The following is a 21,039-nucleotide window of genomic DNA, read 5'->3' on the forward strand; positions in this document are numbered from 1 at the left end:
AGTATTATACGGGGAGCTGTGGTCACTGTAGTCCCCCCTATCGCTAACTTTTGCAAATCCCATAGAACTTCACAACTTGATTCCAGTAGGTTTGTTTCTCGCCCTTTCCTCTAGCGTCAAAGGAAAATCCAGAAGGACCGCTTAGTGGCGGAGTTCACTACCTCACTGACAAATTTTCAGAAGGTTCAGAGGCAAGCTGCTGAGAAAGAGAAGGAGTTTGTTGCTCGAGTACGAGCCAGCTCCAGGGTGTCTGTAAGTATTTAAAGCTGCCTCGTAAAACTGACTCGGATATCCTCTGAGGGCACTTGAAAAGAGCATGTATATAGCAGAGGGCAAGAGATTGCCTTGGCACATGTGTAATTCTAAGTCACGAAGACCGGTGAAGATCTTGGACTTTTGAGTTTTTATGTTCAGGTTTCTCTGTCTGTTTTTATGAGAGGGAAGGTTATGTAACCCTGGTGGATTTTCCCCAGGTTGTGCAGCAAAAGCTTTCAGAGAATAGAACAATAAAGAGAGATACTTACCCCAAAGATCAGGACCACATTCTGAGTAGGAGTTCCACATTGACTTGGTACGTGAGGCCACCTCCGTGTTTAAATGCCAATAGTGTCACACGGCACATTTGTATGATATGAAGAAGATGGAAATGAACAGAGTGGATGTATCATTAATGTAAAGAGTGAATATAAGCCTGGAAAACAAAAATGATAATATTAAAGTGGAATTTTTAGTTAATTTAAATTAAAATTCCTTAGAAATGATCAGAAGTTATTAATGTGGAAGTTCCAAGACAACATTAAGTTCTAACTAATTAATATTTATTATTTGACCCTTGAGAAGCATTAGTGAATTTTTTTCCTTGTCTAATTAAGAGAGAAAGCATTGTATACCTAGTCCTTGAAGCAGTGGACTTAAGAAATTAGTTTTTTTCTCTTTCACCTTTCACACTCCGCTCTTGCTTGTGGCTTCAAAAAGTTTGTGAAGAAATTCTATTATCTTTAAAGTTCCATTTTTCCATGAACTTTCTGAAGCCCCCTCATATGTGTGTGTCACAGATGTATACACACAGACATTCATACATCATGTATATATATATATATAAATATATATGTATATATATATATAAATCCATCCATCTTCATAAATAAGCTAAGGATATATGAGGGGGAAACATGAGATGTTTTTGGTGGTGATGATTATTGCCTTTCTTTACCCAATCTCAATCCATCCTGTTATTAAATTTTTCAGGGGGGTTTTCCGGAGGACAGTTCCAAAGACAAGAATTTTGTATCTTGGGAAAGGTAAGCAACTGCTCTGTCCCCGTCAGCACTCTCCTTCCATTGCCCTGTCTCCTGCAGCACTCTCCTCTTTTCTGCTGCGTTCACAGTGGCCGCACAGAATTAACAGACAGTGCTAAAAATTATGGGGTTTATTATGGAAGTTAACAAGTTACAGTTCAGGTGAGAAATGCTCAGGATACAGCTGTTCTGTCATGATAGTTTCTTTTCGGCCTGTGGATAAGCCTCTCTCTGACTTTCAGCCACTTGGTCTGGCCTCTGTCATATTTGCACAATGTTACAGAACTGTTTTAGGGCTGCCAGTAAATGCCCAGAGGGTATGCTACTCCGATATCAGGCTCAACCCGAGGGCATTCAGCAGACCCAGCTTCCTCGTTGGCACTCCACCCCACAAGCCTGCTCAAAAGCACTCAGCCTTACTTGCTTTATGGGCAGGAAAGTCCGTCTAGCTCATGTTCTGGCTCCTGGAACTGCTGCTATTGCTCCTCTGCCATTCCTCCCTATCAAAGTTGTGTCCTGGATGAAGGAGGTTCAATGAGCAGAAATCTTGGAGTCCCAAGGACACTCTCCATTCCTGGCTCTTCTCTTCTCACTGATAATGAGATTCCACCTTCTTGTTTCTCAGTGGCTCACTTTATACTCATCAGGATGGTGTTACCCTGTTAACAATTACTCACAGCTGAATCATATAATCCCTTAGTACCCTCCCTACCTTCTTACCCAAACCCTTCAGGAAAAAGGTCATTTGATGGACGTAAGAGAGGGTGTGGCTAGAAGTGCCACATCATTTACAATTCACTGTAAGAGCTTAAGATAACTTTTCAAGTGTATCAGTATCATTCCTGAAACAGAATGAAATTGTTCAGCATCATGTAATATCATAAATAGCCAAGTTAATTATACATCGAAAACAATATATGTGAATGCTTATGGGAAAAAGTTTAAAATATTTATAAAATGTTATTGTTGCATTTGAAAAGTAAAGTTCAAATAAATATTTGTTGGCTTAATTATTGTTTAAAATAGATTGTTCCTTTACATGAGATTTAATTCAACCAAATAAGAACTATTCATTTGCCAAATGCTGCTTCCAATATACAAATAATACCTGTAAGATCTTTATGCAAAGTAAAATAATCCCAGTGGACTGAAGAAGCATGATGATTTGCTTGTACCGGAGTTGCATTCGGAAGCATTTCACAAAGCAGCAGTTCTCTGAGCCTGCAAAGCAAAATAGTTTATTTACTAAGTATTTACAAAGTAGAAGACAAGTCCTACTGTTTTTAATACCAGTCTTTCCTTCCTCCCTACTCCGTGCTTCCCATTAGCCAACCTCAATTTCAAGTGCAGGCCCAGGATGAAGAGATTACAGAAGATGACCTGCGTCTTATTCATGAGAGAGAGTCGTCTATTAGGCAACTGGAAGTAAGCCTTACCCTTGTTGCGTTGGGCTGTGCTGCTGCTCGGTTCTTCTCCTGATGTGTCGGTATTGCTGAAAGAGGGACCCACAGAGGACACTGGTTACATGTATAAGTGTGGCTGCGTCTGTAATGCATACAATGGAATAATTTTGGGACAATAATGTTAATTTCTTGATGAGTAGTTGTGTCCCTGCTGACCCCCCTGCCCAATGTTTTGTTGTCGTTGCTGAGTCATCTAAAAGTTACCTTGGTGTCGGGAAAATATCAATCTAGAATTAAGCTGTCCAGATAGTTAAATAACGGCTCAGAGAGAGTCGATGATGTCCCATGGCACATGGTGCATATCAGACCTGGATGAATGGGACTTTCCACATAGATTTAAAGTTGTTTTATTTCCCCTTTGTATGTTTGTGACATCAAAGAGGTCTAAAAGGTGTATTGAATCACAGTTCCCATGGAGCCTACCTATTTCCTAGAAAAGCCTCACTCACTGCCAAAGAGTCAATGCCGGCTCATAGTGGGCCCATAGGACAAGGTAGAACTGCCCGGTGAGTTTCTGGGACTGTAGCTATTTATTGGAGTAGAAAGCAGGTTTTTCTCCCAAGGAGCTGGCTGGTTGTTTTTTTTCTTCGAACTGCTAACCTTGAGGATTGCAGCCCAATGCATAATCATTATGCCACCGGGGCTATAATCTAGGAGTTCTGAAGTTCAAAACCACTAGCTGTTCCTTGGGAGAAAGATGGGGCTTTCTACTCCAGGAAAGAATTACAGTCTCGGAAACCCACAGGATCAGTTCTAGCCTATCCTGTAGGGTCACTGCGAGTCGACACTGACTCGATGGCAGTGAGCTTATTTCCTAGGAAGTAGGCTAAATTTAATAGCAACAGTGGCCCCAGTGTATTGAGTGTTTGCCATATACTAGGTTCTGTGTGATAAATTCCTTTTGTAGTGATCTCAATGGTCACCAAACCTCCATGGATTAGTTACTGTATCACCATCACCATTGCACAAACAGGAAATTAAGACACAGGGGCAAAGATATAAATTATTCCCCCACCTTTAGTAAAGCATTTCAGTTTTGTTCTTTAATCAGATAAAATAATAGTTACCATGTGTTGAAGAAATAAACATTTTAATATATTTCTTCATCATTGAATTGTCAGATTTATGAATGTGAGACTCTCTGTCTATGTTCCATTCTTTTAAAATGTCAAATTGATGTGTGAATCATTAGAATTTAAGTCAGAAGAATTTTTTCTTCTTACGAGTGCAGAATAAAATAAAACTTTCACTTGGCATGAAACCAAACCAGCACACCATGGCCCCCTGGATGCCACAGATCCATTATTGCCTCACCTGATATTTTTGATGCCACAAACTTTTCTTAGAAGACAGATGCCTGGTAAAGTCTACCGAGGGTTGCGTATAGCAAACTGCTTCTTGATGCCCCAACTTTAGGTATCAGGTCTAGATACACACTCATGGATGTGGGAGTGGTCATTTAGGGTTTATTCTCTTTTCCCCCTCTTCAGAACAGGAGCTGAATTTCTGATTATAACATTATGTTCCTCTCCCTCTTAGGCCGATATTATGGATATTAATGAAATATTTAAAGATTTGGGAATGATGATTCATGAGCAAGGGGATGTGATAGGTAAGCCCTACTGATGTAATTTTCTGGGTTGGGAGCAGGCTCCCTGCCCTTTACCTATGATAACTTTCTTGGACAAGACCAACTGCTTCCTCCCCCTCTTGTGGTGCTCCGTGGAGTCAGAAGGACAGGCTCTACAATACAGTAGAGATCACCCTGGGCATTATCTAAAATAGACTTTACTTTTTACTCGTAACCACTTGGCATGACCAACTTCCTTTAATGTATTTTTTTAAGAAGCATTAAATTTAATCAGGCTCCACTGATTCTCCAGCCTCGGAAGGAGCCCTGTAATGCCCGCATCGTTGATTTTGATTGTCCCTGGTTTCTGACATTCGCTGATTGCTACCACTCGCCAGGGACTTTGGGGAACCTGAAGTATTTAGAATTCGGTGTGCTATCTTGCTTATTAGATGAGAAGAAACAGGCAGCCATTTACCTGGTCATTGGAATAGCTCATTGCTAGATTAATTTAGTAGCATTACTCCGATGCTAGGGATTCTTTATGAAAAGAAGACAAAATTAAAGCAATGACTATACTTCCCTTTAAACTGTCAATGAAATGGCTCTTCATTTATGAACTTAAAATCATTTACTGTGCTTGATTTTTACCATTTTGAAACATGGAGGTATCTCTGGGCATGTTTAGACCCAACTGCTCTTTAGTGGATTCAATTCAAACTCGTGGTGGCCCTGTAGGACAGAGGAGCGGTCCATAGGGTTCCCAAGGTACATATCTTTATGGAAGCAGGTGCTTCATTTGTCGCCCCCACAGTGACTGCTGGGGTTGAACTGCTGGCCTTTCTGTTAGCAGTCCAAGTACTTTATCCACTCTGCCACCAGGCATGTTCAATGATGAATTTTATATATTTTCTGAGTTTTGTTTAATTGAAATCTTTCACCTTTACTATGATATAACTATTGCCTGTCCATCCGTACCCTTCCCTCTAGCCCCAGTAGGTGACAGGGTAGATTTTCAAAATCCAGTTGATTAATTCAACAATTATTTATTGAACACTCCTCTAGCTTAGAAGCAATCTAGGTCAGGGGAGAAGTCTGGGCTGAGGTATTAAGATGGGAGTCCTGATGGCATAATAATTAAATGCTAGGCTGCTAACCAAAAGATTGGCAATTTGAACCTGCCCAGCAGCTCTGAGAGAGAGAGAGAGAGAGAGAGGGAGGGAGGGAGGGAGAGAGAGAGAGAGAGAGAGAGAGAGAGAGAGAGAGAGAGAGAGAGAGAGAGACCTCCCTATCCTCTCCCATAGCGATTATAGCCAACAGAGCCCTATGGGGCCTTTACTCTGTCACATGGGGGTGTTCTGGGTCAAAAGTGTCTCTGCAGCACCGAAGAACAATGTCTGCTCTTCGAAACTGGCCGAGCCTCCCCGCCCCTGGCAGATGTAGATGGAAAGATGGGGTTCTGCGCCCAACAACTGTTTTAGAGTGGGTCGGCAACTACTTGCATATGTGTACCAGGGGCTCTCAAAAGGTCCATGGAAAAATAGAAATAAAAGATGAACTTGAACTTGGTGAAGCCCACTCCTATGGACTCTATCATCTCTGGCTCCTTTTGTACTACAGAGGCACATTTGAGTCTTTGTGATAGAGATCCCACGGCCTGCGAAGCTGAACTTACCTGAACTTTCTAGAGCAGGTTTGCTGACTGCTGATTTAGAACTCAGAGAGCAGATGGAGTGCCAACCACCCACAAAGACTAAGCAGGAATAGCCAGTGATGGAGGGGAAGCCATGGGCATTGCCTGGGGAATGAAGTGAAGAAAATGCTGCCAAGTCTCACTTGGGCCACCTGATAAATGGTATAGGGAGTGGTATGTCTAGTTTTCAAAGAAAATACAATGGTTCAACTAAATTCAGCTTTGTGATAATATGAATAGTACCCTTTTGGATTATTGAGGCTATTTCACCTTCACGAAGGAAATGTAATAATGCATGTCGTCCTGCAGCATTAACACATAGCTAATTGACTCTGTGTGGGTTTTATTCTAAAGATAGCATAGAAGCCAATGTAGAAAATGCGGAGGTCCATGTTCAACAAGCAAACCAGCAGCTGTCCAGAGCAGCAGAATATCAGGTAATGTTCATGTAGTCGGTTTCTTAATCATGTGTGTGTGTGTGTGTGTGTACGCTTTTTGTCTGGTTTAAGTGGCTGGAGATAATAAAATCACAGAAATTCCCAGTCAGTTTAAAACTGGTTTTAACCTGCACACTGTTAGCTTTGAACCAGTGATGTGGCCCTCAGCAATAGCAAGTTTCGGGTAAAGAGCCCTAGGTAGCGGATTCTAGACCTTGCTAATGGCTGGTGACCTCTAATGTCATTGTGACTCTCCAACCCAGAAGTCTCTGTGATAGCCTTCCCCTACATTCCTCGATGCTCCCTTAGACTCGAACTTGCTGTCCATTGCATTCCAGACTAAAGCAAGATTTTTGTTCTGGAAAAATCTCTTCAAGTCCTAAGGAAATTATATCCGCTCAGAATGTCACTGACCACTACAAAATTCTATCAGCATTCAGCAGACCCTTCCCCCAGGAATTAATTTTATTTCTCTCAGTGGATCTGGTTAACATAGGAAGTCCATACATGTCTTTCAAATATAGATTATGCACGAAGGACTATGCAGAAATTAGGGCCATACATTATTCAGATATAAAGGAATGTTCAGACCTTTGATGTTCAGTAAGGAAAAGACCAGGCTCTTTGGGAATCTCTAAATATAAAGTAGCAGTTAATTTCCCTGTAAAACTCCCATTTTGAGGGCGGTGGCTCATAAGTAACATTTTTCCAGCGCTTATCACCTTCTTAGGAAACACCTTTAGCATAGTCAGGTTTTTAGGTGTTTTCAGTTGGGGGTTGCCTGTCACTGCAGCGCCATTGTTTCAGTGCCCAGAGTAGGGCCTACGTGGGATCTGTAGCAATAATGCCATCTAGAAGGTGCTGAGTTGTAGCAGCAAGCTGCACTTTCTAAGTAACTCCTAAGTACCAGCTTTGTGCATGTATTTTAGACAGGCAGACCCGTGGAATATCTGATAATATATGTGCACTTTTTGTGTCACTCAGGAATAGTTGAGAACACATACAGATGGTAAGCTGTAAATACCAAGTGTCATGGATCTGTTTGAAAATTCTGGTCAGACCGTAGCTAGCAGAATTCACCACTGGCTAGGCGTATGTGTTACATTGTTTTGGTATTGTGTTTGGGGAACGTAGATGGTCTCTTGGTTTGCCTTTCCCTCTTCCTTGTGGAAGAGCCTACACTGGGGAAATGGCACATCTGAGCCCACCCCACCCCCTGCATTCACACAGCCCTTGGAGAAACCAAGAGAAGAGCATGTAACACAAGACTGGCTTTCTACTACTTAGACTTCTAAGCCTTAATGTTAAGCTTTTGAATCTGGAAAGTGTGGCACTTCTCAATCGTTTGGGTCAATACGTCACGCGTATTCTTACTGTTATAGCCCTCTCGGTGACCTCAGCACCCTCACTAGAGAGTGCCCTGTGCAGTGAATCTCCTCTCAAGGAATACCGGCGATTGCCCCAAAGAAGCATCGCCTATCTGTAGTCTCTGCAGTCACCACACAGAATCGAGGATAACATTTATACATCATGATATGAAAAAAATTGAGAAGTTATGTTTAATTTAATAAATGAAGATGGTTGAAAAATTAGATGAATAGGTGGAATCCTGGGTCTTTTGTTTTCAAGTTCAGAAACGTCTTTTAAAAATAAACTTATGGTGCTTTTAGTTGACACAAATTAAATTTAACCACTTTTCTATTTTGTAAGAAAAATGATTCGTGCATGTTGCTGTGAGATACACAAGCCATTTAAGAAACACAGAAATCCACAGTTGGACCAGAATTGAAGAAAGAAACCAGATCCTTAACTTTTCTAGTTTAAATGACAGCATTATACTTTTTTAGCTCTTTGTTTTTTTCTTTGTGGGTTACGCTGTTGAATTCCATTTCTATTACTGTTAAATAATGAGATTGATTTTAGAAACACTGAACAAATTTATTTTAAAGATAATTGCTACATCTGCATACGAGTTGATTAAGCTGATATTTTCAGGGAACTCAATTTTTAAGAGCAACTTTTTGAGAATATTAAGTTAAAAATGAGGTAAGCTTTTTATAGCTCTTCTCTGTTTTCATGTAAAGGTCATGTCAGTGGATTGCATAACACAGTAAATCTTGTTTCTACGTCTTTTGTAAATCAAACATCTTCAGAGGGATTCTTGTCAAAAGTCAGAACACGTAAGATGCTGCGAACAGGCTAATGCGCAGAAAGAAGCACTCGTGATGGTACAGGGGAGGGCAGAGGAAGGGAGGGTGTGAGAGACACTAGATAGTAAACGAGCCTTCATTCTCATAAAGGGAAGGGCGACAGACTGTATGAGGTCGTATCAGCAGATGCCTGTGTATGTGTATTTAGTGGCTGGTATTTCTATATACATATTTGCAAATGGTGCAGCAATACTCATTTGAGAGAGCTTCAAAAAGTTGGTGGAAAATGGAATGAAAAAATAATAGATTTAGTCACCTTTCAGGTCTGAAACCGAACTCACGTCCGTGACTCAGCTTTCAGCCAAAGAATAGACAAGTTTATACAGGGAACAGGAACACTAGTGAGGGAGGCCACACCCCCTAGAATTCCCGAACGTTTTAGATCCAAAGGGCAGCATTTCCACTAGGACTCGGTTCAGAAGGGTGAGGGAAGAGCGGGGAATGCACACAGGAACAGAGGGAGGATGTGGGATCGGTTATGTTACATTGAGGGAATTTCAGTGAATGCGTATCAATTGTTGGATGTGAACTGATGATATGCTCTGTAAACCTTTACCCATTTATCAATAAAAAGTTCTTTAAAAAAGATAATAGATTTGTTTCCTGAACTCTTTAAAGCTTCTTTAGATCTATATAGTAGAACATACAAGGGGGAAGTAATAGAAGCTACTTAGACATCAGAACTGAACCTCTGGAACTGAAGGCTAAGGAAGGGCCTTAGTCTCGGGGGACATCTGAGGTTAGTTAGTAAAATCTAGTTGATCAAGATAATATGTGACTTTGTCTTTAGCATCTTGCAAGCAGTCATCTAAGATACAGTTGTTGGTCTTCATCGTCCCTCACCCCCCCCAAGCATAGGAGAATTGAAACTCAAGGAAGCAATTACCTAAAAAACGAATGGCCCTGACGAATCACAACCTCCTCTAAATGGAGAGCAGAACTAGATGGGGCCCAGGTACCACTGCCAACCATTCTGATCAAGATTACAGTAGACAGTCCCAGTTAGCAAGGGTTTTTAGGAATGTAGAAGGGAAAGTGCCGCCACACCACCACCTAAAAAAGATGGTAGAGGAATCTCTGAGGCTGCTGCCCACAGAAAACCTTCTAACTTGAGACTAAAGTGTCTTCCAAGGCCAGCTTCTAGCCAAATAATAGACAGAACTATAAAATGAACAGCGAAGACTATGCTCCTTAGAACCATAAAGTAGAGGAGGCCAAAAGGGCCACATCTGTCCAGTAATGAAGGCGAGAAGACTGGGAGGGCAAGGGAACTGGCTGAGTGGAAACAGGAAGTCCAGAGAGGAAATTGTAACCAGTTTTATTAATTATTTATTGAATGATTGATGAAACTTTTGCATGTTGTAGAAATTGTAACCAGTTTTATTATTTATTGAATGATTGATGAAACTTTTTAAAGCTCCTTTAGATATGTATCATAGAGCACATTATATAGGGGCAAAGTAATAGAAACTACTTAGACATGTATGCAAACTTCCATCTGAAGAAGACTAGAACTATTTTTTTTAATACCCCAAAATGATGCGATGTCTTCTCTTAAAACAACCAAACCTACTGCCCTCAATTCAATTCTGACTCTTAGTGATCCTCTGGGACGGAGTAGAACTGCCTGGGTGGGTTCCCAAGACTAAACATTACGGGGAATAGCAAGCCTCATGAAGTTGGGTTCAAACTGCTGACCTTCTGGGACCCGCTCCGTACCAAGGCTGCTCAGTCTATGTATGAGTAGCAGCCATATCGAAAATAGTGTAAAAATGAAAGAACGCAGACTTTCTCTAGAAGCTGTATGTTACGACAATCCGGGAATATTTTTGCACGAACAGTGCCATATCGAAGAGATTTTTGAGATGGAAAAAATATAACCAAGAATTTGAGGGAAACGCAGTACTCTGCTTTCCTCCTCTAAGGGTGAGCCGTATCAGCTTCGGTTGCTATGCAGATGCTCCGTCCAATCTGTAAACCCGTGTTTGTGTCTGTGTTTGCATTGGCAGCGCAAATCCAGGAAAACCATGTGCATCATCATCTCCATCGTTGTCATTGGAGCTGTGATTATTGGTCTCATCATCTATGGCGTGAAGGGCTAACGTGAGAGGCACACACCGCGGCGCCACATTCTCTGTAAACTAGGGAGGCTCCTGAGTCATGTTTCTGTTTTAATACGATTATGGTAAAGCTGTTAAGTAAAGAATGGCTCCCATTCTTTGTTATTTTTCTTTGAGGAGACGTTTCCTTTGGATTCAAATCGGATATTTTCTAACACTGAGAGGTTTTCTAAATACCCCCGCTGGCCTAGCTTCCCTGGTTTTCAACCTATTAACTGTTCGGTTGTAGCTGACGTATATGTCTGTCATTGATAAGTTATTATCCCTGTGGGCTTAGTTTTGAGAATTGGTAGACTAAGGGTGTTTGTGTCTGAATGCATTCTCTGTCACTGTGAATATATGCACCCGATTTATGTTATTTTCATTAAAAATCTCAAATCCAATTTCAACGTGGACCAGCAGAGAAAGGATTCTCAATAACTTTTAAGAATTCGCATACCTAGTTTTGTGTTGGTTTTTGTTGTTGGCTTTTTATGTGTTTGTGGGGGTTGCTTTTTTATTTTCTTTTTTCTGTTCACAACAGGACAAATTACATGTTTAATTTTTATTATTGGTTTTTTCTTCAGACCTTTGTTTACTATGAAAGAATTCAGTAAATAATTACCTAATATATCATGCCCCTCTTGTGTACATATTAAGCATTTGCTGTAGATTGCCTAGTGAAATACTAAAGGTAGAGTTTGTATTCATAGGCTCGTTTTAGGTCTGACATCTACTGGGGAAAGTGTAGCCCTCATAAATGATCATTTTAATTTTGAAGAAGAGTATGAAAAATCATTGCCCACTTTTTGGATTTGAAAATTCTTAACTTGCTGCCCCACTGAAAGTCTTAAATACAGTATTGCTTTGTGGGTTGTTATTTACTTTCCTTGATGACCCATAGAACAATGGTTACTTGTGTATGTGTCTTTGGATCAGAATTACTTTTGAAAAGTAACCCTCCTACGATGACTGTTTTTGAGCACCTGAGGTATACAAAGTAGTAAATTTAGAGCTTAACTTGCGTGCCATTTTGTACCAGCCTTCGTTAGAAAAGGAATTGGATGTTTTGCCAATTGACTCACTTTGCCTTTTTAAATCAACGTTGTTTTAATGCACTAATCTGAATACTGTAAAGAAAATTAAGTTTATAATTTGTATTTTATAATGTTCTTATATAGCAGTTTGATAGTGAAGGCAATGTTTTACATGGCAAGCTATGACTCTTCACAGGGGAACAAAGACCATGCTCAGTACCTAATTGTATCCCTGCAACCAAAGTAAAAATAACCCCCCAAAAGCCTCTGGAGGTCTGTATTCAGTCATGAGGACTCTGCTTGGATGGAAGATGCTTAGCACACACTCGGTGCTGACCTACCTGTAATCACGACACATGGGAAGCAATCCCAATCCCACGGCCACCATTCCACATCTTCCTGGGGCAATGATCTAGTCAAAGTGCTGTGTTTCTGTGACCGCAAAAGGCTTTGCCCCTAACAGGTAGGAACTGTTTGGTAGAGGTGTCAGAAAAAAATGGTTTTGTTTGTCCCATAAAAGTAAGACTTTAGAAAACTCGTTTGTTAGTGAGTGATTCAAAACAGTGATTTTGTGTTCCTAGAGAACCAGGTTGCATGAATTAACAGGGTGATCCATGCAGCCAGGAGAACTCATGCATAGATTCCCTGTTCTGAGGTTGGTGCAAGGCATTTAGCATGGGCCTGGCTCAGACACGTCTCTCTGTAAATCCACAGAAAAGGGTACTTTCCTCTGTTTTAAAAAGGGGTCTTGTCAATTCTCTAGGGCTTGGTAGTGCTGTCAGGGAAGCACTAGACTGCTAGCCTCAAGATCAGGGACTCAATCCCCGGGCCCTCCATAGGACAAAGACGGGGGCATCTGCCCCATAGGGTTTATAGTCTGGGGAACCCTGTGTAGGGTAACAGCCAAGACCGGCTAAATAGCAGTGGGTAGCAGCTCCTTGCCAATTCCGCTTTCGGGCACATTGGGCTTTAATAAAGTGTTTGTTCACATTATGACAAATTGCATAAACTTCTGTTCGCTTTAATGAGTTCCCAGTAACAGCAAACTCTAAAGAGAAAAGGCATGATTTTTAACCTTTATTTAAAATATAGTGATTTAACAATTATTAATTTAACAAGGACTCTAGTGGCATGTAGACTTTGATTGGAAATTCTACAGAACACTGAGAACACGAAAAGTACATTCTCGATTAGAAAATATGTAGTAAAGTGGGAAAAAAAACATTCTTCATAAAGTTTTTCTTAAGATTAGATTCAGAATTGCTTTGGAAGGTGAAGCTTAGCATATCAGAAATAAAATTAGATTTTTTTTCTCTGATGGACATGTCTGAATCTGCCTTGAGGCCATTTTGAATCAAATTGATTCTCTCTCTGAAAAAGTTTCCTTAACAAGCGACACACTTGCTCACCGTGAACTCAGAAGACATACTTGAGTGACTCAGACCAAGATTAACCAGCCTCTGAGTTAAGTAGAATAACATGTGTTTGACCATTGTGAAGAATAAAAGCAGTTGCTGTCAAATTTTTCACCTGATTTTTCTAGAAGTAAGTTACCAGGATCAGCGGAGCACATTAATCATTTGCACCACACAGGGACTCCCTTTGGCTACTGTACTAGTCATTAATTACTGTAAAAGTCATTTTGGGAAGAGGGTGTGTGTTCCCATAGAACTCAAGGGGCCCAATCTCAGAGTCAAGAGAAGGGCTGGCGGGTACAACCAACTCTACTCCCATCGGTGCAGTGACCAGGAAACATGGGACCCGCTCCGTGACTCAGCCGCTTCTGGAAGCAGGTGACTATTCTGGTAACTATGGTTTCAGTAATGGCAACCAGGGGTTTTATCAGGGTACATAAGGGCAACTGTGGAAATAAGTAAGAGACTAAAAATGATAATAGCAAGATATGCTAGGCGCTTGGTGGATATTTGTTTAAAATATTAGGTGGTTCATCTCAGCAGCAATTTGTTCTGTATATTGGACTGAAGAATGAATAAGGTGTATGTGGTCATGTCTTTATTTTTCATCACTTCAATCATGTGTTGGGCATCGTTGGGCTTTCAGAGTTCCCTTCTGGGGGTTACGATGCTGTAACTGTTTTCAGGCTTCCTTTTGCTTCAGAACAAGCTGGACATATGGTTCAATCATGGCTTTGTAGAACCTTTGGTTTGGAACAATTTCATTTTGGGGATTTTGGATATATTCCTTAAAGTGGGGTATGCTAGAGATAAAAAATACAAGCTAATGCTTTGTCTTAGTTTTAGGAAATGAAAGTACACATAATTAAAGATTTCTTATATTGAAAATAACCTTTGATTGAATCATGTTTGCATCTTTAGAAGTATGTTAAACGTGTCTTAACGCCTCACCTCTTGTGGAAATCAGCCCTTCAAAGTTTGTTTGGTTTCTGTTCTTGGGTATGATTGTATTTTCAAATTTGTGTTCATGGAAGGATTCAATAAAACTTAGATTTCATTGAACACAATGAAAAAGCATGAGAGTGAGCATAAGTAGGACAGCAGACCTTGGAGGCCGCAGCATCTGGAGCCAGGACCGCAGAGCACAGGATGCCTCAGCAGGGTCAGCATCTCAACTGAACGGTACGCCGAAGGCCCAGGACCTCATTGCTTTTCTGAAAAATGCTTGATAATCTGTGGGGGAAAGTGGTACTCTGAATATCAATCTTTTATGACAAATTTATACTGAAGAAGTGACTGAAAATTTCCTGTTCCACAAAGTTGGCTAATGGCTTATCTAAGAAGTGAAAAATCGTTTTTGTACTCGGTGTAATTCTGTGTGTGTCTTCATGTATAAGAAGTAATCTAATAAACGAGAACACCTGCATAAAGAAAATAAGTCGCTGTCTGCTTTAATAGAGTTCTTGGGGGAGAAAAGCTCCCCCAAATTCAAATTAACTTAGACAACACAAAGATACATATATCTGCATGAGGCAGTAATGGCCAGGGAATTACAGAAGCAGCCACTTCAATAGGATGTAGAGCACAAGGGAAACTCAGAAAATCATGACTGATCATTGCATCACAGTTTCAGGTGAGACCACAGAAGCAGGAAAGGGACCATCATTGGATGTATACGTTTCTAGCTAGAAGAGATTTGAAGACTGATTCATAGTCCGCTGATCAAGACAATATATTGATTCCTGGTCAAGTGGACCCTAGTACCCCAAATTCCATCAAGGAAAGAGCGAGGCAAGTCCCACAGGTTATACTGCCCCTCTCTAGACTGGCCAGGGAAGTGGTAGTAAGCCACTTTCTAACACTGCCTGATGGCAAAGCTGGTCACATTTCCAGGTAATGGTCAGAATTCGGTGGAAGCTGAATCCGTGTACAGACTCATCAAAAAAGGGTCTGGGTCTTTTACTACTGAAATTTCCTGCAAATGTAATGTTCAGAATTTAAGCTCTAATACAATATAATGAGTTATTCACAAAGTTACCTTATTCTCCATGTATTTTTGAAATGCAAAGTTGAAAGTATTTTCTTACACATTGCCAGCTTCCTCCAAAAAATGAAGTTTCAGAATGAGATTTAAGAGTTGAATGAGTAATAGGAGGTGGGATAGTGCAATGGTTAATTTCTTGACTGTTAACCAAAGGGTTCAGGGCTTGAACCCACCCATTATTCCATGATAAAAGTCCTGGCGATCTCCTCATAAAGTTTACAGTCCAGAAAAATTGCATTGGGCAGCCCTACTCTGCCATTATGAGTCAAAACTCAAGGGCAACTAGCAACCAACCTAAACTGGATGGTATTTTCAGTCCATATACATATGATTTCCACTCCCGTAAAGAGTTCTACTCTTAGAAATTCATTGGGCCAGTTCTACCTTGATCTTTAGGGTCACTATGAGTTGCCATCGACTCATTGGGATGGAGTGAATGAGTGGTGAATAAGGAACCTCAGTAGAGAGATTTCTTTCCTGGGGGGTGGCTGTGGGTGGGTGGGGGCATTGAGTAGTTTCGTGGTTCAGTTAAAAAAAAAAGCAAGCTGACATTTGCATCCTAGACCTTTCAGTCTACCCTGAAATATGATCACCTTATTGTGGGAGAGGGAGAGGGGAGGGATGGGCATAGAGCGTTTAACAGGATGGTGATTTCATTTCTTGAAATGGGCTGTGTAATACACCACGTTTCTTAAAGAGAAAAGAAATTCCAGGTTCCTTATCCCTCAAACCTAGATAGTGGTTTGAGTGGCTTGAAAGAGAAACGAACAAGAACCAGTCAAGGAAAAGTAAATTTGAGATGGACTTGGAGTCTAGAACAACTGTGTAGGCGGGGCTGACTCGAGACACAAATCCAGTGACACTCGTTGATGTGTAAGAAAGAGCTGTATATCAATAAGTAATTGTGCAGCAATGAAACATCCCAGCCATCCAGCTGAAGTGCAAAAGGCCAGTACTAGTCCGTAAGGCCCTTAGTTACAAAAGTGGAAAAGCCCTAACCCCTGAGTGGTTCTCAACCTGTGGGTCATGACCCCATTGGGGTCAAACGGCCCTTTCACAGGGGTTGCCTGGTTCATAACAGTAGCAAAATGACAATTGTGACATAGCAAGGAAAATAATTTTATGGTTGGCAGTCACCACAACATGAGGAACTGTATTAAAGTATCCCAGCATGAGGAAGGTTGAGAACCGCTGCCCTAACAAATCAGAAGCATTCACTCTTGAAGGACTGGTGTGTTTACCTGCTTTCAACTAAGTAACTGAGATTTATTTTTTAAGAGACGACGAGAAACTGATAGTTTATAAAAAGCAGCTATTTCAGTGGTCCTCTGGAAGCAATGGCTCCAAGGGCAACCTTTTCTTGGTGGCAGAAACCGTGTAATTCTGACTTCGAGTCCTGATGTACTGTCTTGTGCAGAACACTCACAGAGCTCTTGCTCCCAGTAGGGGGAAGAGCATTGGAAGGAAGTTGTGTGTGTGTGTGTGTGTGTGTGTGTGTGTGTGTGTGTGTGTGTGTGTGTGTGACCGCTCATCAGAATTGAATCAAAGCAAATGCCTTAAGTGGGTGTCTACTAAAATGTTCATTACGTGTTTGTAATTTAACCCTATCACATCCCTAGGCAAGTCTAAAAGTGTCTTGTAGTTACTTGTTTAAATAGGAACAAAATACAGAAAATCTTAATATTCATGATGACTCATTCTCATGGTTTAAATATAATATCCATGTGTCACTGGTAATCCATTGGTAGTCATTTTGTTGACATGAAGACTGTATAATACATTTTCCCTAAGTAATCCTAATTTTAAATGAAGTAATAGAACTAAATAACTGGACACACTAAATAGGTTTTTATAGACACTGTTGCTTCTGGCAAGTTTTTAAGAGGTTGGTCACTTAATTACTCAGAGTGGGATCCCTGTAGGTTTTGTGTAGCTATGTCATTTCTGCTTAAAATGTGTGTGGTAGGAGGCAAAACCAGATTTCCTGCTCCGTCTTTATCGGCACAACACCCGTGCTTGTTTTAGAGGGAGTCTGCTAGAACTCGACTGAGTCTTTAAATAAACTTAAAAGGGAATGAATTCCCACTTTGGCCAACCCAAAGTACAAACTTTTAAGTGTTTACTGTAAGTGCTGCTAGACAGTGTTGGTAACTCCCAAACCTATTACCATTGATGGGAAGTGTAGCAATGCAGTGATGTAGCATTATCCAAGACACACAGATTCTAGTTTCAGTGTCTGATGCTCACTGGAGGTTTTCTACCGAGTGTTTAATGATAGAAATGTAATACTAAAGTCAGACCAGGATTAAGAGAACCAGATTTATAGCTTTGGAAACTAGAGAATTAATCTCAAATTAATAAAATGCAAACTTTTGACCTTTCAGTAAATTAACACAGCTAAAACCTAATTATGAAGATTGTTCAGATCACACTTGATCCTTTTGTCAATAATGATTCTGGAAACATAAAGTCAAATTACAAGTAAGAAATATTATATCTATATTTTTTCTTTCCCCAAACCCAAGTGCTAAAGTAATTTGAACTTAACTGCATGAATTTTTCAATATGCCTACCTAAATTTTGAGTACCAAATTTAATACTTTAATCACCCTAAAGGTTATTATTTTAACATTTAATAATTTTGTTGCAATGGAAAATATATCAAAATTAATAATGAGTGATGAGAAATATCTTCTATCTGATACTAGAAATTATGTAATATGAAGAAGAATATGGCAGTAGAATTCCAGGATGACTCCTTAACAACCTCTGACATGCAGATGACACAACCCTGCTTGCTGAAAGCAAAGAGGAATTGAAGCACTTACTGATGAAGATAGAAGACTACAGCCTTCAGTATGGATTAATACTCAATATAAAGACAATAAAAATCATCACAACTGGGACAATACATAGCATCATGATAAATAGAGTAAAGATTAAATTCAGAAAGGATTTCACTTTACTTGGATACACAATCAATGCTCAGCAGGGCAGTAGTCACAAACCCAAGTATGTATTGACGTGGGCAAAGCTGCCGTATAAACCTTGTGAAAGCATTACGGAGTAACGATGTCATTGTGAGGGCTAAGGAGAGCCTGACCCGAGCCAGGTCAAGTCAGGAAGTTCAATGGGGGTAAGGAAGATGGCAAAGCAGTTTATGTACTTGAACTATGGTGCTGGTGAAGAATATTGAAAATACCCCAGCACAAAGAGCAAACAAATGTCTCTTTCATCTGGAAGATGGGCATCATGCTAGGTAAAGCAGGTCTGTGAGTAAGAGGAATACAGTAAGCCTCATCGACACAGTGGCTAGCCACCGCAATGGGCTCAGGCACAGGAGCAATGATGAGGACGGCTCCAGACAGCATCGCTTCACTCAAAGCCAATGCAATGGCACCTAACAACAGCACATGTGTGTGTATAATCTCATTTGGGAATGCATTTATCTGGTTTTGGTAATGAGGCAGTGTTCATGTAGGCTATGTTTAAGCTCACCACAGTTGAGACAGAAAAAGCAAGATACAGCTTTAAGACAGAGGCATGAAGTTGAGTAGAACAACGTAATCATTCGATCAGCATTTGTTGTATTCTTAATAAATGCTAGACCCTGAGAAAAAGCACCATCTCATTCAGCAGATCTGACATTAAAGATCATAGTGGAGTTTGCACACTTAATTGGATGCAAAGGTCATTTCTTAAAGCTTCAGCCTTGTATCCAGGAAAACTTTTGTTTGCCCATTCGGAAATTTAATTTCCAGAAAAAGAGCAAGACAATGAAAATGTTGGATGAAAGGTTTCTTTCAAACTTTTCTCAATTGACAAGTTTTTCCACCCCAATCATCCTCATGCTGAGGGGGCCTTAGAAACACAAGCTACTGTGTGTTCAGACCCAGTTCTTGGCCTCGGCAAGATGAATGAGCAGACCTACTTACTATATGATGATCAGGGTCAGGTAGTTTAAAAAGAAATTACAATCTGAATTGAACCAAGGATGAACAGTGTTGCTATTGAGCTACAAATCCCAGCTAATAAGCATAACTTTGTAAAGAGAGGTTAGTGTTTGGGAAACTGCTTGTTCTTACGGAAGGGCAAAGCGTTTGCAATATAAATAGTTGTAAGAGTACTAGCTTTCATGTTTCATGCCTTGATCCTCTGTATTTAGAATTTTTGCATCCAGGGTTGGATGGAGAATTTTGTAAGTTCCAAACATTGAAAATTTATGATGAAAACTCCATAGGTAATTAAGGAAAAAATACATATTTTTAAATTATGTAAAACACATGAGTACTAAAATTAAACTAGCTTTTTTCTATAATTTCTTTTTTCAAAATGCCACATAATTCAGCAAAGCTAATTTTTATAGTTTTTTTGAACACTTCATTCTTTTAAATTTATGATTAATTGAGAGTTAAAGTATATCATTCCATAGTTCCATCCCATCAAGCAGAATTGTACAATTGCTACCACAATCAGTTTCCAAACATTCTTTTTCTCCCTGGACTCCTTGACATTGTCTCCCTTTTATGCTGTCCCCCCCAAAAAACCCCTCCCCCTTGAAACCCTTATTCTACTTGCTGTCCCTGTAGGTTCATCAATCCTAGGTTTCATAAAAACATATAACACAACTTCAAGAGGGTGGCCTCAAGGACATAACACCTCTGAGATACACCCTAATATGAGCAAACTAAACAAAGCAAAAATACAGAAAATGATGAGGTCTAGCATGCGTCAGGGGGGAGGGAATCAACTAACAAGATTTTAACTGTTGAAGTCAGATGTGTGCCTTTGGTCTTATATACTCATCTCTTTAATGCCCTCTGTTTAGTAACCACTTTCCCCCCATCCCTCCATTGTGGATAAAGGAAGTCCACCAGAGGCTTAGCTCCTATGTTGTTCCCACAAATGAATCTTGGGCTCTAACTGTCATCCAGAGCCTTCTGCAAACCAGATTCTCACCATTTAGGCTCTGATACTAATTCCTCCTTCGATTTTAGATTACATGAATTCCAATCCTTCGGTGATTGATGATGGTGTGCTTATTTCATGTGGATTTAGTTGACATCTCAGTTAGATGGCTGCTTATTTGGAAACAAACCTTTAAGACCCCAGATGCTATTTTATCTGATAGCTGGGCACCCTCTAATTTCTTTGCCACATTTTGTTTTAGCACCTCTATCTTCTGTATTCCCTTCCTGAGGGGGAGTATCGAGCTGGGCCATGGTGCAAAAATTAATTGTTCTTGAGTGGGAGCTAGGATTCAGTGCAAACACAAAATCTGTCCTGAATCTATATTTTGTTTTAACCGTTTCATTGGAATACACTTCACAAACTATACAAGTCCATAGTTCAATCACATTAAGAAGATTTGAACACTCCACACCACAATACGTTTTAGAACCTTCTTCATTCTTAGACTCATTGTTATTAGCTCCCCCTTGCCCCTCCACCTTCCTGCCTTACTCTCAAGCCAGTTACTCTCTCTCTAGATTTACCTACCCTGGGTTTCATATAAAGAAAAAATTTTTTTAAAAGAACAATAAAACCCTAACAATATAATAAAGTAAAACAGAGAAAAGCCTCAATGGAAAACAAAACAGAAGATAGTAAAAACTAGAACAAATTTAAAATGGGCCAAAGGGAGATCAAATGATAAGGTGTGAACTTGTAACCTAACTGCATTTTCAATGATCCACTTTCTGATGCTTTCTGCAGGACTATTTAAACCCCTGTTCTATGTCATAAATGTTTCATAGTCTTTTGTAATTGCTCT

At 40.1% G+C, this 21,039-nt stretch overlaps 1 protein-coding gene across 1 annotated transcript in view; it reads left to right on the forward strand.

The window, feature by feature from the left end:
- STX7 (syntaxin 7) overlaps positions 1 to 14,660 on the forward strand; it is a 50,643-nt gene extending 35,983 nt beyond the window's left edge. Inside the window, exons 5-10 of the mRNA XM_075554530.1 lie at positions 115 to 252; positions 1,249 to 1,301; positions 2,627 to 2,723; positions 4,301 to 4,373; positions 6,379 to 6,461; positions 10,681 to 14,660. Of these exons, the coding sequence (XP_075410645.1) occupies positions 115 to 252; positions 1,249 to 1,301; positions 2,627 to 2,723; positions 4,301 to 4,373; positions 6,379 to 6,461; positions 10,681 to 10,773 (537 nt within the window). The 3' untranslated portion in view covers positions 10,774 to 14,660. The remainder of the gene's footprint in view (positions 1 to 114; positions 253 to 1,248; positions 1,302 to 2,626; positions 2,724 to 4,300; positions 4,374 to 6,378; positions 6,462 to 10,680) is intronic.
- The last annotated feature ends 6,379 nt before the right edge of the window (positions 14,661 to 21,039 follow it).

The sequence above is a fragment of the Tenrec ecaudatus genome, chromosome 7 (genome assembly GCF_050624435.1).
Source record: "Tenrec ecaudatus isolate mTenEca1 chromosome 7, mTenEca1.hap1, whole genome shotgun sequence".
Lineage (NCBI taxonomy): Eukaryota > Metazoa > Chordata > Mammalia > Afrosoricida > Tenrecidae > Tenrec > Tenrec ecaudatus.